Below are 16,952 nucleotides of genomic sequence, written 5' to 3'. Positions count from 1 at the left end.
GGCCGGAATTACCCATCGTTTCTTTGAGCGTTGGAGTATCCCTCGTGTGGAATCCTGAATACGAAACAGTCGGTACTTTCTCATAATAAAGTACCATTTCTTTCGCATAGATTTCATCTACTAAGAGCACATGCATATGCACACGGCTTTGCACGATTCACTTTCGACTTTAATCGGTCAATTCAATATCGTTTTTCATTAAAGTGAATTTTAGTTCGGGTAACGTTTAACTTGAGAAACTCGGTTAAGACTAAAAGTTAACTTATCTAACCCCGAGCCCCTGCAATTTTTCACGACTCACTATCGTTAACATTTACACCACATCAAATTACACTGAAATATTGCATCTTCATCAGTTCAGCGTCAGGATTTTGTACGATCGACGAAAGTCAGCCTGGCGGGCGTCGAGATTTTCTGCCGCCGCTCGAATAGCGAAGCGATTCCTCACCTGGTGCAATGATCCGCCGATTGTGAATCGAGCTCTTGAATCAACGACAGAAGGCCGGTGAACTGTTGGGATATTTCGGGCAGCTTCAGCTCGGCTATGTCCTTCTCGAGCGCTTCGACGAGGGCTTCCTTCAGCCCGCCTTTCTCCACATCTCTCTCGGCCTCGTCGTCCTCCGTATTCTCCCCGCTCGGCTCTCTCTTGCTCTCGTTCGCCTCCGACCCGACGCGGTCTTTGTACCTCTTCTGCAGGACGAGCAATATCGCGTTCACCAGCCGCTCCAACTTGCGCTCGTACCGTCGCACCTCCTCTTCCGCTCGCTCTTCTCCCTCGAACCCCTTAAATTCGATCGCCCCGAAGCGCCCCACCAGCTCCTCCAGGAAGACCACGTTCTCCAGGATGGGATGCGCGAGGTCCGCGTTCTCGAACAGTCCTCTGAGTTGGCCGCATCGCCTCTTCAGATCCTCCATTATTTCTCGACTTTGCTCGAGGAATTCCAAGAATTCGGAGCTGAGGAACGCGACGGAGTCGCTCCCGGATGCCTCCAACGGCTCGAGGAAGTCGCGGGACCGGTTCGCAGCGGTTCTCACCCCGTTCAGGCAGCCGTTGAGCAGCGCGACGGCGCTGCTCCAGACCTCGTCGCCTTTAGAAGCGGCGACCCCGGGGAGCGCGTTCGCGCTCATCGTGAGCTCCGCGGCCGCTTCCTCGGCCGGGCAGCAGCACCGCAGGAACAGCAGCAGCTGCTCGAATCCAGCCTCCAACGTGACCAGCACCGTCCTCAGGATCGCCGTCTCCTCTCGGCCGACGCGCTGCTTCCTCGCGCTCAGATCCGCCTCGGTGCTCTCGGACAGACCCGAGAGCAGGCCGCGCAGCGAGAAGAAGCGGTCGAAGGACCGGGCGATCGTCGCCTTCTGCCTGTGCGCCATCAGCATCATCTGGGCAGAGTAGCCCCGGCAACGGTCCGCGTCCTGCGGCCCCAGGTCCGCCCGGCCGGCGCTCAGCGTCATCGCGTTCAAGCCGTCCAATCGGATGAGCGACTGGTAGTAATACCTGTCGCAGCCGCGCCACTGCGTCATCGTGTCCCGGTCGGCGTCCCTCGGCTGGAAGCACCGCTTGGTCACCGAGAGATCCACAGGCGGCACCGTCGGGTCCATCACCTTGTCCGGGTGGTTCTTCAACGCCAGCACGCCGGCGCGGTAAGACACGCCGATACGAGTCAACGCCTTGAAGTAGTCGGCGAGGGCCATCCGCTTCTGCTGCAGGATGCTCTTCGCCCGCGACTTCTGCCTGCTCTTCGGCCCGGAGCCCACCTCCGCGTTCCGGAGGCGAGCGCTCCGCTCGAGGTAGTCCTCGATGAAGCTCTCGAGGTCCGCCCGCGCGCACGGGTACGGACTCGTCCGGACTATCTCCTCGCACAGTTTCGCCGCCCTGAGGAGCAGCCTGCCCGCGGACTGGGGGGTCGCCAGCACGAAGTCCGCGGGGCCGATCGAGCGGTGCTGCCGCCAAACGCCGCCGGCGACCCCGGCGTTGTAAGGAACGGACTTGACGGCCAGGCAGGACGACACGCTCTGTCCGAGCGCGCTCCGGAACTCCCTCACGAACTTGTGCAGGCTGCGGTGCGTCCTCTCGACCGCTTCTTTCACCGCCCAGTAGCTGACGTCGTTCCACCGTGCGATCTTCACGAAGTCCCGCAGCTTCTTCTCGATCGGCACTCTCGACTCGACGATCCTCGCCCTCACTTCGTCCGCGAACTGGCCGTAGTACTTGTACAGGTTCCACAAGACGGCCGCGAGCTCGCGGCCGCGCTCCTCCTCCTCGAGGTGGTGCGCGTGGCAGTGGAAGGTGAAGAGGAGCTCCAGCCGCGGCTGGAATTCGACGAGGGACGACTCGTTCATGAAGCGCCCCAGCGACTCCACCAGCTCCCGCCTGCCGACCGTCCCGTCGACGTAGCTCTCCACCAACGCGTACAGGAAGGACCACCACTTGGACGCGGCCGAGCTCAGGTCGTCGAGCGTAGCTTGCAAACAGCTCCTCCAGCAGGACAGCTCCAGCTTCCTCCACGAGACGATCTGCTGCGTCAACGTCGCCACGTGATCCGCCATGCTGACGCCGCGGTGGGCGTTCTCCTCCCACTGGTGCATCTTGACGAGCAGCAGCTGCAGACCCTGCAGGAACCTGGACACGGCCGAGGTCACCGGGAACGCGTAGATCCTCTCGACGATGGCTCGTATGGAGGTCAGGGTCGGGTGGGCCGGCCACTCCTCCAGCAGCTGGCCGACGCGGCTCAGGATGCCCTCGCACACCGGCAGACACCGCTTCGCCTCCTCCACGTTGCAGTCCTTGTAGAAGTCGTACGCGCCGCTCGGCTTTCCCTCGGCAGCCTGCAGGCCCAAGCCGACCAGCAGGTTCAAGCTGTTGTGCAGCTTGATCGCGAGCCCTTCGCTCAGGGCCGGCAGCACGTCGTCCAGCATGCCGTGCACCGTGTCGTACCTCTCGAGCAACGGCCCGACGTAGTCCGGAGTCGCCGAGACGTTGATCTTGTGCGTCCACTCGCCGAGGGTCCTCACCATGTCGGTGTGGAGCCGCTGGATCTCCCGCACGTCGTCTTCGTCGATGAGACCGGCCGAGCCCTCGGCCGACTCGGCCCTCCGCTCGAGCTCCGAGTCCTCCTCCATGTCGCGGAAGTCGCGCGACGTCGGGAACAGCCGGTGGATCTCCAGGGCGAGCTCTTCCTCCTCCGTCCGCTCGTCACTCTCGATCTTGTAGAGACTCTCCTTCTCCGCGGCCCGTCTTTCCTCCTCCCGCTGCTGCTGCTTCCACAGCAGGATGACCCGCAGCAGCAGGTCGTTCATCCGCCGCCACAGCGACCGGGTCAGACCCCTCGCGAGGATCGCGTGATTGCGCAGCTCGTGCAACGCCGACTTCAGCATCCGGAACTGCCTCCGCTTCCTGACGAACGCGTCGTCCGAGTTCCACTCGATCAAGAGCCGCGTGCCGGCGCACCGACCGCTCAGCTCCAGGAGGCTCTCTTGGCCCGGGCCGATCGTCGGGAAGCGAAGCAGCTCGTGCAGCTCGGAATCGAGCGCGCCGCGCGAACACGCCAGCCGGCGCACCTCGTGGACGAGGGTGGACGCGCCGTGCCTCAGCTGCGCCAGGCCGGTCAGCAGCGGCAGGACGACGTCCGGGTAGCCGGCCAGGTACTTCGCCTCGAGCCGCTCGGCGAGATGGCCCACCGACGAGCACCAGACACCCGCTTCCTGACACGCTCTCTCCGCTCGCGCCGCGGTGTCCGTTTCCTCGCTCATCTCCTGGCCGATCGTGTACAGTCGGTTCATGTGCCTCTCCACCGCGCGGTAGCCGGCTAGACCGTCCCTGAACTCCGCGCAGAGCCCGCTCAGGTCGGCGAAGTCGACGGAGGTCGGTCTGTAGGCCTCCGGAGGAGCGAGCTCGCCGCGCGTCTTCATCGCGGCCGCCAGCCGCGGGTGAGCGTCCACGGCCAGGAGGCGACTCTGCAACCTCGCCGCGTACATCGTCCTCTCGCGATCGGAGATGTCCTCGTTCAAGTAGTCGAGCTTCAGTTTCAGCTTGCGCACCGGGTCGATCGGCTCGAGGCTGCCGAAGAGCAGGAACTGCACGTAACCGAGCAGCATCCAGGCTCGGCCGCGGCGCAGCGTCACCTCGGACGCGCAGACGTTCTTCTCCTCCAGGTGGCTCAGGTCGTCGTGAGCTTTGCGCAGCTGCTCCACCGGCTCGAAGTAGCCGGCTCGCAGCTCGTGCTCAGCGTCCCGACGTCCCGCCCGCTTCGCCAGGTCGATCAGGTCGACCAGCCGGTGCTCGGCGTTCATCCGGTCGATCGCCGACAGGTACAGGCGCGAGTGATGCTTCAACGTCGCCAGGTCGTCGTCGGCCGAACTGCGAGCCAACGAGACGCTGTTGCGCCACAGGATCTCGTTCAGCAGCCGCAGCTGCCCCGTCTGCGCGACGTACGTCCCGAGCGCCACCGCCGAGACGATCCTCCTTTTCTTCCTTTCCTCGCGATCGGTCTTCTCCAACATCAAACGCACCGTCAGATTCAAAAGCACCGGCCCGCCCAAGTAGCATTCAGTCTGCCAACAGGGGAGCGGGGATTAGCGAGATTGTTCTCCACCCCCGGTCTTCCGGGGAATTTCGCCAGCTCGGCGACACCTCACCTTCCCGAGATGAGGAAGTATATTGCTAGTCAGGTGTGTTTTCTTGTTAATTCACGCTCAGACGCTGTAGCACCTCCCGTGTGCGGGAGACGGCTTCGATCACTGAGATGGGGATAATTTGACGAATTGCTTATAGATGTGTGGAGTGTGAAAATAATAAAATATCATTTGTATAGCGCGTGCTAGTGTAAAACATGGTGGAGTTAACGTATATTTGTTATGAAACGATCGAGCTTATACGTGTGATACTTTGGAAAGCAGTCCGTGCGTAACTTTTTCTTATTATATCGGTGTGTTAAAAGTGTTTACACGAAATAACCCGTAAAATACGGAATACGCGTAGAAGTAGATATCAACGTATCCTCTTATTGGACACATTTGCTTTACATTCTTACTATGTACGCACGGTTGCGCGCATTGCTGCGACCCCAGGCGGCAAGGTTAAAGATTATCTGGGCAGTCTGAGTGTTAGATAGACGAATGGAATAAATAGCTACTAAATAATAGTGACGTCATGACGTCACGATTCAATGTATTAGGGGGACCGGAAAGTAATGTCGCTTTCTTAAGTTAAATTCACACGACTACATTTTTAACAAGTTTTTATTTCTAATCAACAATATATTCACCTTCGTTATCAACAACCTTTTGCCATCTAGTATACAAATTTTCAATGCCGGAGCGGTAAAAATCAATCAAATCAAATATCGACATGCGCAGAAACGACATTACTTTCCGGTCTCCTTAATATAATCCATGTTGAACACCGGACAGAAACCGGGCGTTATAAATAACGATGGACAACGCGATAAACGAGGAAACGGAAGGTCCACTCGTGATCGGCCGGTCCGCGTGTTTCAGAGAGATCCTGCACGAATGCATTGAGAAAAAAACCAGGTACCTTGGGTTCAGCGTAAGCGGTCAATGAGTCCTCGGCGTCCTCCTCCGCCGTTACGCCGCGCCATTGCAGAAGCAGGCTGGAATCCCGGACGGCGTAGGATCGCTGAGCGAACTGCGCGAGTCGATGGAACAGTTGCGGCAGCAGCAACGTCTTCCGCCTCTGCTCGACCTCCGTCCGAACGATCGCATTCAGCAGACCCATCAGATCGCTCGGTATGCTCGGTACATCCGCGTATCTCGCGAGACACTCTTCAACGTGGCCAACGGGGAGAGTCTCCTCCAGGCACACCTTCCTCTGCAGCGATGAGGCGAGCGACAGGAACACGTACTCGTAGACCGGCCACAGCTGCGTCTTCGCGTTCATCCGAGCCGTTTCCCCGGCCGGAAGTGAATTCACTCGAGCACGCAGGGCCTCGATTTCCGCGGGGGTTCGCAGACGGATGTGGCTGTCGCAGAACCGTCTCACCGTCAGCACGCTCTCCAAGGTGTCCTCGTCGATCGCCTCCCCGGAGTGAAGGTCGCTCCACAGGCGGATCGTTCGCCGTCTCATCGCCAGAGCGTCCTCCAGCTGCGTCGACGCGATCTTCAGCTCTCGCTTCAGAGAGCCGGCCGCCTCGTCCCGCGCCTCCAGCTCTCTCGTCACCCCGCTGAGCTCCGAGTACACGTTCATGCTGGTCTCCGAGCGGTGAGGCAGCGGGAGTGTCAAGTATCTCTTGATTCTCTTCGAGATCTTCCGGACCGGGTCGTAAATCGTCTTCAGCTGATCGTTCAGGTCGTCCGTCATCCTCCTCAGCGACTCGATCGCCCTCTCGGTGCTCTCGCACGGCGCGCTGACTATTTCGCACAGCTTCCGCAGGGATTTCAGCAGCCACTTGTAGTGCACCCTCAGCAGCACGGAGGTCTCCTTCAGATTGACGTATACGTCCTTGGATTTCTTCGATTTGTCCGCCAGCGTCGTCTCGCCCAGTCTCGCGAATCTCGTGTACCACCCGAGCTGCCTCCTCAGCTCCGCGTACTCCTCCGAGGTCACGTTCGCGTTATCGTCGTGCAGGATGGCGTCGATGCACGAGCTCGCACGCTGAAGGAACTCCGCGAAGTGCGTGATCAGCGGGTTGTCCTTCAATTGGGAGAACAGCTCGCCTGCGAACGGGAGATTCTGCTGATCTACTGGTCCAACCGGAGACACCGGTCTTGGGAGAAGAGAATGGGCGGGCCGAAGTTAACGAATAATAAATACAAGGGAAGAGCACGCTTAAACAGCTTAACTGTGGCGATCTCTTTGCAAAGCGCCCATCAGTGTGTGTCGCGATAAACAGAAAGAATAGCTCTCAGGGAGTTATAAATCCAACTCGAATTATTTATCATTTTCATTTGTTTGTTTCATTTCGTCTTGACCTCTCAATATTTTACCCATATTAAAATTTACGAATATAATTTAGTTTTCGCCAGAATTACAATAAATATCAAATTGTAACAAAATTTTACGCATGACGGATATAGTCGTCAAACACACTTAACTGGTTAAAGATGGACACCCGGGCTGCTACTTGAGATACGCACGAAATTATTCCGATGAGAAAACTTGGCGTTACGAGTGCATTAAAAGCGCGTCACCCGCGATTCACGGCCCGCACGGAACTTTGCGGGACTCCCCGTCCACCGGGAAACTTAAGTTCAAGTTTCGTTGGTCGGTTTCATTATCACGAAGTTCGGATTTCATTTCCCGTTCATTCGACTCGTCAGATTTTACGGTTCAGTTCCCAATTGATTCGAATAAACGGACTGTATGCATTTATAACAAAGATAAGAGAAATAAAAGAATAAATAAAACCATGATTCGCCCCCCTCGAAATTCTCGACGCGACCTACCGCGACGTACGATGTTGGAGTACTGCCTGACGGAAATGACGTCCTCGTTCTTCAGCTCCTCTACGTCCGCTCGAGTCCCGCCGCTTCCTCGAAGAATCGTACCGCTCGCGTACAGCAGAAGTGCCAATCTGTTCGCGTCGTAGCCGATACTCTCGTCCCCGCCGGGCCTTCCCGTGAGCCACCATCGGTCCCAGGGCAACGAGCCGCTCGGGTTCGCGGACTGGAAGCGAAAAGACGCGATCTCCTCCGCCATTAACGCGCTCTTCTCCTCGAGCTCCTCGTCGACCGTCCCTATCTCTCTTAGCGTCTTCGAGATCCAATCCCTCCTCAGCGGCGCGTCGTCTCGCGAGGACAGCTCGTAAAAGTTGAGCAGGAGGTCCGGCAAAACGTCCTCGATGCCGAAACTCAACGCCTCCCCGTCGAGCTCGCAGAAGACACTCAACGGCTCGCTCGTGACGTCGTTTCCGTCGGCACCCGTTGCACCGGACGCTCTCGGACGCATCCTGATGGCCGCGTTCAGCAGCAGCCCCTGCTGCCTGACGACGGTGAGCGCCGAATTGTCCTGTAAATTCCTCACGCTCCACGTGGCGGCGTCCACGTCGATCGGCGAGGTCTCCTCGTCGCGCGAGATCAACCGCTGTTCGCCGATCACCTCGTCGATCTGGGAAATCAGGTGCCGCCGGTGTCGCCGGTCGCGCGTCGGCCTGGCTTTCACGTAGACGTCGACGCACGCGTCCCTGATCGATCGCTCCGCCGGGAAGCCGCGCAGCGATCGTTGCCGCGTCAGGAACGCGGTGTGCAACAGATCGACCGCACTCGGACGGTCCTCCGCTTCCTGCGACATCATGTCGTACATCGCGAGCAACGCGTCCCGACGCGCCGGCCTCGCGACACCCGCGTTCAACAGCAGAGACCTGAGGTCGATCGCGTCCTGGTAGACCTTCTCCCGATGGCCGAGCATGTAAATCTCGACGCCTCGATTACGCATGGCCCTAAAATCATTGTTATTATTATTTTATTATTATTATTGTGTCTTGTGGAACCACACTGAGAAACGGGCTTAAACGGGGCTTAAAAGGCTTCCGGGGATATTTATTGAATTCAGCGGAGTTGATATTATTATTTATCAAATAAACGGGAAAATTTCCCTCTGGGGAAATAATGCACAAGTGATTGCATCTGTAGGAACCGCACGAGAATAAAAAGTAAGTATTAGATTGATCAGTTCGCTCCATTGTTTCAATCGATTCCTCGTTCGGAGATCCGAAAATTTCTACGAACGCGGGAACTGCAGCTACTGGATAAATGGCAGGTCATCGGACAAAACGACATACTAAAATTTTAATTTAAAATCAGTCGATTGTATTTTAAAATAATAGATAATATATGTGCATTTTTCATGAAAAAACGGAACAAATGACGGACGTTAATATCGTGGGTAAGAAAAAATAATGGATTAACGCAAAAGTCCGTCCCGCTGTTTCAATCGATTCTTCGCTCGGAGATCCTAAAATTTCTACGAACGCGGGAACTCTAGTTATTGGAGAGATGACAGGTTAACGGACGAAACGGCGTATATTTAAAATTGATTGATTCTATTTTAAAATAATAGATAATATATGTACATTTTTTATTTAAAAAACGGAACGACGGATCGTTGAAAGCGCGCATAATTAATCAGTTATCCGAGACGGGAGTCGGACCGAGAGGCTCGCCGGAATCGAAGAAAGAATATACCTGGAGATTTCACCGTATCGGGGATCCATAGTTAGGAACAGCCGGAAGTTTCCGTGAGGCTTGATGGTGACGACATTGCCGTCGCTGTCGACGCCTCGCTCGCCGATACTGAGAACACCGTTCGGCTCTAACAGTCCATTAAGTCTGTCTAGTACAGCTGGGCTGCATAGATTAACCTGGTCGATCAGCAGCCAAGTGCCGTCTTGCAAGCACTAAAAAGTTAGGGAGCGTTTGTAACAGACGGCGTTTATAGATAACGCGAAGCTCGCCGAGCTCGAAATTTTGGCTCCGTCCTTTAATTCTCCGCGACACAATAGGAGCTCAGACAGCAAAATAGATTCAATTCCAACGATATAATTTCTCCCTACTTTATCCATAATGCATTATATTGTCGTTTTCGCTATTTTCAGCGTCAAAACTGGTTGTTTCGAATATTCGTGTGAACTCGATAATCAAAATATCACGAACATTTATAGTTTCGAGGTAGCATTGAAATTCTGTCAATCTGTAGAATTAAAAGTTCAAGAGAGAAGCGAACTGGTATTCGTCGAAGAAAGCTTTTACTGATCTATAAGCCATTTAAGTAGGCGCAGACTATCCTTGAGGGTGTCGAAATGTCGACTCGCCGATCGCTCGACGCGAAATCTTATTTCCACGCGTAATTTCTTCCCGAATGTATTATATATAACGAATAGTTAGATAAATTTAATAAATTATATGCGAGTCTAATTTCCGAGAGGAGGAATTGTCGGGAAGAAAGGCGAGAGCGAAGGAAAGCGAACGCGTAAGGTATTCAAATCTAACGCCGCGGACGGAGACGGAGTAGCTTCGCGTGTTTTCGAAAAAGTTCCCCGGGGGTGGCCACCGCAATTTTTGACGCCATTAAAACTTTCGCGGCACCTACATTATCGCGTGTCAAGGCTGAAATATCGAGGGGCGGCGCGAGAAGTTCCGAGGGTCGCGACTTTATTGCTCGCGTTGTGCAAAATGCGAGTAGCAGCAGCGTCGTAAAAGAGTATCGCGCGAAAGTTATTTAAATCAGGTTCGAGTGGCAGCGAGCGATTTAAAGCGATCTCGTCGAGGGGAAGGGGGGGGGGAAAGAAGAAGAAAAGAAAAGTGAAGAGCATCCTGAGCAAAAAGGCCTCCACGGAAGCTGATCGCGCGCACCTTCACCAGAACGCTGTCCACCCACTCGAACTTGCCACCGGCGTTCAGGCATTTGTCTTGCTTGACGAGGACCGCCAGATTTCTCAATCCGCACCGGATATCCCGCAGTTCAGCCTCGAGGCTGGGCTCCCAAATCTCCAACGTCGACGACAGGTCGGACAGTTCCTGGATTTTGCGCAGGAACAGCTGGGTCTCCGCGGCCATCGTCCTGCCGGCTACGTTTTCGTCTAGTCGCAAAACAGATGCCGAGTAATAATAAGATCTCATTGTTTCCAATCGAAGAGAATCGGACATCTCACCTCGCTCTCTCTCTCTCTCTCTCTCTCTCTTCTCTCTTTCTCCCTCTTTCTCTCGCTTTTTCTCGCGACTGAAAGCGCCTTGCGCGCAATGGGACATCATTTCGCTTACTTACCGAACAAACGTCGCACTTGCTCCAGACGTCCATGAAGCTCGGCCACTTCCTCCAATCTGTCCACGGCGATCTTCGTCCGCAGGCTGCTGATAAGCAGATCCGTCACCCGCTCGAACAGCTGTTCCAAATGCCGATTGTAGTCCGTCTGAGGGGAAAAAACGGGAAGAAATATTCGCGGAGTTTTCGTAGTTGCGATTCGCTTCTATAAGTAGAAGTCTTATAGAGTCGTTCTAATTTTATCCAGCAATTTTAAGCCCTGTCGAGAGAGAGAGATCGTTCTATTACCAAGTCGAATGTAATTCACGAAACAGTGCTGACTGACAGAAGCTAATTATGTCCCTCTCTATTAACTGGCGGAGCTTGTTGACTTAAACAAATTGTTTTTCACAGGCACGCAAATGGACGTGGATTCCGGAATAAAAACCACCAGTAAATTCGTCCGCCGCTCAAACGGAGGGAATTTAAGAACAGCGCGTTCAGAATTTAAAAATAGTGCTACGTTCCCTGAACGGGAAAACCCGTCTCTCTCGATAAGGGCGCTGAAAGGTTACGGAAATATATTTGTATACGTTATAGAGACGCGTTTTCTTTATTTAGGAAATTGAATCACGTTATCAAGACGAGAGAGCAGATAGTCGGAGATATCGCGGAAACTTCCGCCAGGAGACTCGTCGATCGGCGGCGATAGAAGAGGAAAAAAGGAAGCAAAAATAAAAACAAGAGGAAGAGAAATCGGCCGCTCGCGAAAATTGTCGTCGAAAGAACATTCGTCGCGCGCGCGGCAAGTAAGTTCGCGCGGATCGACGCGCAAAAATTTCAACCAACGGGAAATTCGGAACTGAGTCAGGTACGATGTGTGTGTGCGTGTGTGCGCGCGCGCGCTGTGTATATTTGTATTATCTTGCGTCGGGCACGACGCAATCAAACGAATTTCCGGGCGGGCGCTCGTTCGCTCTCTCATACATATGCACGCGCCCTCCTATTCCGGTACGCACGCGGGGGGCTTCCGAATTTTTCCGTCAATGTTCAAGAGTATCGAAAGCTGCTCGTATTCTGCTCGGGGATCGCGCGAAGTATCAGAACCCGAGAGATCGATGAAATCGAACGATCGATACGATATTTTTCCCTGCGATATAATTCCGGGTGTACAATTTCCCAGCGCTGCAAATCCAAGTGTGTCATTTTTACACGTGTGAACGTTCAAAAATCACACGTTCGATTTAAATCCTTCTAACATGTTTCTTGCCGCTTTAAGTTATTAGGTCATTTGAAACGTTTAATTAAGTGTTGAATTAAGTTAACACGGTCGTGTTAAATGACGTGATTTAAAACGGAAGAAATGTGTGTAAGAAAAGCCTCAGCTAAAATAACACATCTGGATATGCAGCGAGGGGGTTGGATAAACTGATGTTTATTTTTCACCGAGTTAAGTTGAGAGTTACGGCCTGTAAAATTAACTGAGTTAAGTTAAGAAGCTACCGAAATAAAAATAACTTCATTAAAGGTTAATTGATTTGATAATCATAGAAGAACGGTCCTCATAGAAGATTCGTTTGTAGCACGCGGACAAAATCCATTGTGCCTCGAGTTAATTGAATTATTGGAAAATAAAAAGGTCGATTTTTTATATTTTATATTGCAAGCGGCCCGCACCATTATTTTAATATTGACACATTATTTTAACTCACGTGAAAAAGAGTTCGAAAGTTACACAGTCAATGCACTTTAAATTAACCAGTTAAAAGTAAACTCATTTAAAGTGAACTAAGTTAATTTAAAAGTTATTAACTTTTAACTGAGTAACTTATTATTACCACCCATCCTTGACGATTCCATATTCCGGAAATCGCTCGCGAAATTATAACACGCGGACATTGAAAGCCGTCAGTCGATCATTGCGTTTCATCGCGAAGTATCCGCGGAATGTCCGCGAAATTATAAACATAGCGTGACGCATGGAAATACAAAGGGGAGTTACGACTGGTTGACTGTATTTCGCGAGGTGTGCGCTCGCGACGCCGAGCTGTGAATTTTGAATGAACCGCAAAAACGCCGATCCTCATCCTACAATGAGATTTCAGTGTCAAAGAGTTGTCGGAATTGCGCGAAGTACGCGCGATGAATATTCAAAGCCAGAGGGAGGCTGGCTATAATCAGCGTGGAAAATTAGGCACATGGGGGGTTGGTGATGATGGTACGTGTTCGGCGTAACGTATTCACGGGCGCGGGATCGTAACAATATGGTTTATACATAACTTCGAGTAGTTCACGGCCCCGCCGGTTTACGAACCGAACGCGGATTTTAACGGGCGAATTTGCGAGAAAACTTCGCGCGCGATATGGGCGGAAAGGGTCATTGCTTGAATTTGATTGAATTTACCTGACAAAAGGAAGCCGAACGTGTTTTGCTCGGATGGAACAGAATTTCTGCTTCTTACGAATCAAATTCGATTCTTATAAAGAGTCATTCGGCAATTATATCACACCACGAGAGGAGGGGGGAGCTTTCAGCTCGCGCAGACGGTCGCAGATGGCAGGGAAGGGGGGAATAAAGGCAATGGAACGTCACCATTCGATGGCATAGCTTGTAAATATGGATGCGCGTGATTATCCACTTTGTTTGCATTCGTCACACATTTGGTTACATTTGATGAAGATCTGTCAAGTTTCCACACGGTTTTAATAACCAAATGTTCGTTTTTTAATATTTACCCTTTCAAAAATACAATACTTTTATTAATCGGAATTATAAAATAAAGTAAATAACTTGATATTATTTCTAAAAATTACTTGTATTTTGGAGAGAGATAATATATAGTGCAGTCTAATAATTATTATCTACACTGGGAGAAAGATTTTTTCAAATTTAACCAATTTTATCACATCCAAACAAATTTCATCATCGGCATGCTCCAAAGAAACTAATGTTTCGATTAATAAATACGATTGTTAGACTTTTCAACGAATATGTATCTTTATCTCAAATAAAAAATTTGAAACGAAAGATAATTTTCTCATAAAGAAATTATTCGTTTCATTATACATATTTATTGCAACCGAATAATATTTTATTTGGTTAAAAGATATTATCTCAAATAACAGCGTTCTTTCTGTTAAATAATAGTTCTCTTAAACGAGATAACAAAATTTTCACTCAAATAATATTTCGCATATGTTGCTTCTATGAAACAAATTTTCGTGAAATAAATAGGAATACTAAATCTAAAGGAACCTTTTTCTCCGAGTACAATATGGTTACAGGCTATTTTTTCTTATTTTGTTTGCCGACCGGCGGACAGTTCCGCATGTCACGTAATATTGAAAGGGGGACAAATATTTTGGGTAAAGAGCATCCAAATTTCGCGTGATGTCGCCCCTCTAATCAGTAGTTCTATTCCCTTCAAGTCAAACGCCTTCGGTTTGTTCATCTTCAAGTGATTTTAAGCTAACTTTTTCCATGTCACATCTTGGAGAAGAAATTCCACGAGAGAATGACGACCGACCGGAGGCCTTCTCTCGTCTCGTCTCGATCGAGGAGACAAGGAAGCGAGGTGAGACACTCCTTCGTACACTTGCGCTCAAGTCACCGTTAAGTCAAAGTCGGTTATTAATCCAGTCACAGTTCGTCGAATTACCGGAAGCTTCCGCTGTACAGAACAAATTGCCGACTCCCCCGGTTAATAAGTGATAAGCTCACCAAAATTAACGACTTCGTATTCGCGCGCGAAAAGCTTCAGGCGGTCTCGAAGAATGTTTTTCCGTTGCGAAGGATCTCGAGGATCCCAAGGATCTGTTGTTATTCCGGCTAGCTGAGTGCCGTTGTCTCGGCATTTTCGCGCGACGACGAAGCCGCTGCTCTCTCCTGTTTCGAGAGACGGCCGCGCAAATTTCCCCTTCGCCTAATCCGACACGTCTTCGTGGTCGACACGGGTTGAAGGATCTCGTTCGCGAAGGATATCCGTCAGGATTATCCTGGGCGAATCGAAGAGCGTCCGGGAACATCGGGCGTGAATCGAAGTGATTGATGCCGGTCTGATACGGGGAGAGAGTTCCCGATATTCCCGTAACCGGCCGGCGAATATCCCCGCGAAGAAGTCGTTTCATTTTTCACAAATGCCGCAAATATTAACGCGATTTCACGTGCCGGCTGGAGAAATTGCCGCTGATCCGGGTTGCAGGGCGACTCACTCGACCGAGCGGACAAATGGATCGTCGGATCATTGTGCGCGAATAAAAATACCAGTCGGTCGCTCTGTCCGCTCGCTCGGATCCGTGTAATTACTTTCGGCTGCGAGATTAAATCGAGGTCAGTCGAAGCAGGAAAATGAGACGTTTGTCGAGAGAGATCGGCGTGGAAATCGGCGTGGAAATCGGCGTGGAATTCGCAGCGAATTCGTTTCATACGCCGAGCGGCGGAATGAAAATTTCAATTTCCTGAGAGGCTGAAAGTATTTCCCGGGCGAAAGTTATCGCGCGAGAGGATGAACAATACGGCGCGTAATAGCGCGAGTGAATTATGTGCCGCGAAACACGCGGAGATATTCCCAGTTTCTATATCGACGTGAACTTACCGGACGCGCTCCTTCTCTCTTTCTCTTTCTCTCTCTCTCTCTCTCTCTCTCATTGTACTTTTATTCTCGCGGAAAGCTACATCGTCGATCACCTCGCGTCGGGATGTATTTTCTGCGTGAGCAATACAAATTACGAGAAACGGACGCGATGTTCAGAGAAATCAGACACCAGAAAACTATTCAGCGATCTCTCTCTCCCTCTCTCTCTCTCTCTTTCTCTTTCTTTCTTGTCGCAAGTGATTTCGTCTATTGATTTCCCGGCGAAATTTAATGGATTTTTTCCCGGGCGCCAAAGATGTCGCACCGCGATAAGATTTTCGGAGAGACGGAGTGAGTCGGACGCGACGAACAAGGATCGCGTCACAGTTTTTCTCGGGGAGGAAAATTGCGACGCGGAGAAGGAAAGTAGCGATCGAAGAAGCCGCGGCTGAAAGACGGCACGGGACACCTAGTACATTACGTGGGCATTAAATATTTATTGGTTCGCGTATACCGTGGACCGAAACGACGCCGTGAATTCATCTCGCGTGTGTTATGTACCGAGAAAATTCGATATCGAGTTTTCCCCGCGCGGGTCTTTCGGCGCGGGCTTCTCTCCTCGGCGCTGCCTCTGGGGCTGCAGCGTCGAGGGAAATGCCTCGAGCTTTCCCCCCCTTTTGCCGCGAAATCCAAAGGGGTAAGAAAGTACAAGCGGAGACATTCCTCGCCGGAAAGTTGCGACGTAAACGCGCGGTGGAAATGCACGTGCCAATGAGAGAAAAAAAACAGAAGAAGAGGAAAGAAAATAGATATCCGCCGCCGGCAAACTGACAAATGGAAAATCGAACGGGCGGTGAGGAAATAGTGGCGATTAAGGAGGTTGTAAGCACAGAACTTATAGGCTGGACTGGCAATACATAGACCTTATCCGGAGGAGGTTAGAGAGAGAGAAAAATACTGAAAAGTCTCTCTCTCTCTCTCTCTCTCTCTCTCTCTCTCTTCAAGTATCCAGGAGTGTCTTTAGAGAGAGAAGCATTGAAAAGTATCCTTCTCTTTCTAACCTAAATCCGAACATTATTTTTAATACAGAAACTAGGCAATTGTCATCCATTCCTAAGGTTTATATCTGTAAGGTCTATGATTGTAAGGTTCAGCGTCGTATTTTCAACGGCGCATCAAGATGATCATTTATAAATTTAGTATTTGTCAAGCAAAATTACGTTCTTGTACATTAATTTCACCACCTAAATAATAAATATTAATTCGAAATGAAGAGTTAAGGTAAACGTATTTACAATATTACAAAAACATAACAAATACCAAAACATTATTTTTCTCTTATTAATATTTATGTATAAGTTGATCTAATAGATATGTATAAATAGTTAAAAAAAACATATAAGTGTCCAAATATGTGCATATGTATATATGTGTCGAATATTGCTATAAATCGTGAACTTTACACCGTTATATTTTCGAAACAAAATGGTCAATAATTCTGAAATTTGCATATAACATCAGCATACTGGTCTTTAATATCACAATATTTTTTTCATCAAAATATCACTTTTAGTTTAGAAGACTAAAGCTAGCACGCTAATCTTAAGGAATACGTTAAACAAGCGTTAACTTTAGTTACAAATATCTCAGCTCTCGAATGATCGAATTATCAATCTTTTTCC

The 16,952-nt window shown here is 50.9% G+C and overlaps 1 protein-coding gene across 1 annotated transcript in view; it reads right to left on the bottom strand.

The window, feature by feature from the left end:
* Positions 1-16,952, bottom strand: part of LOC106750245 (midasin) — a 114,950-nt gene that overhangs the window by 3,735 nt on the left and 94,263 nt on the right. The window contains exons 16-21 of the mRNA XM_014630446.1: positions 10,721-10,865; positions 10,309-10,535; positions 9,142-9,353; positions 7,405-8,396; positions 5,537-6,675; positions 449-4,551 (exon numbers count right to left, since the gene is read on the bottom strand). Of these exons, the coding sequence (XP_014485932.1) occupies positions 449-4,551; positions 5,537-6,675; positions 7,405-8,396; positions 9,142-9,353; positions 10,309-10,535; positions 10,721-10,865 (6,818 nt within the window). The remainder of the gene's footprint in view (positions 1-448; positions 4,552-5,536; positions 6,676-7,404; positions 8,397-9,141; positions 9,354-10,308; positions 10,536-10,720; positions 10,866-16,952) is intronic.

Source organism: Dinoponera quadriceps, unplaced genomic scaffold (genome assembly GCF_001313825.1).
Source record: "Dinoponera quadriceps isolate SergipeBrazil2010 unplaced genomic scaffold, ASM131382v1 scaffold5274, whole genome shotgun sequence".
NCBI classification, from domain to species: Eukaryota; Metazoa; Arthropoda; class Insecta; order Hymenoptera; family Formicidae; genus Dinoponera; species Dinoponera quadriceps.
This window is presented reverse-complemented; position numbering and strand designations above follow the sequence as displayed.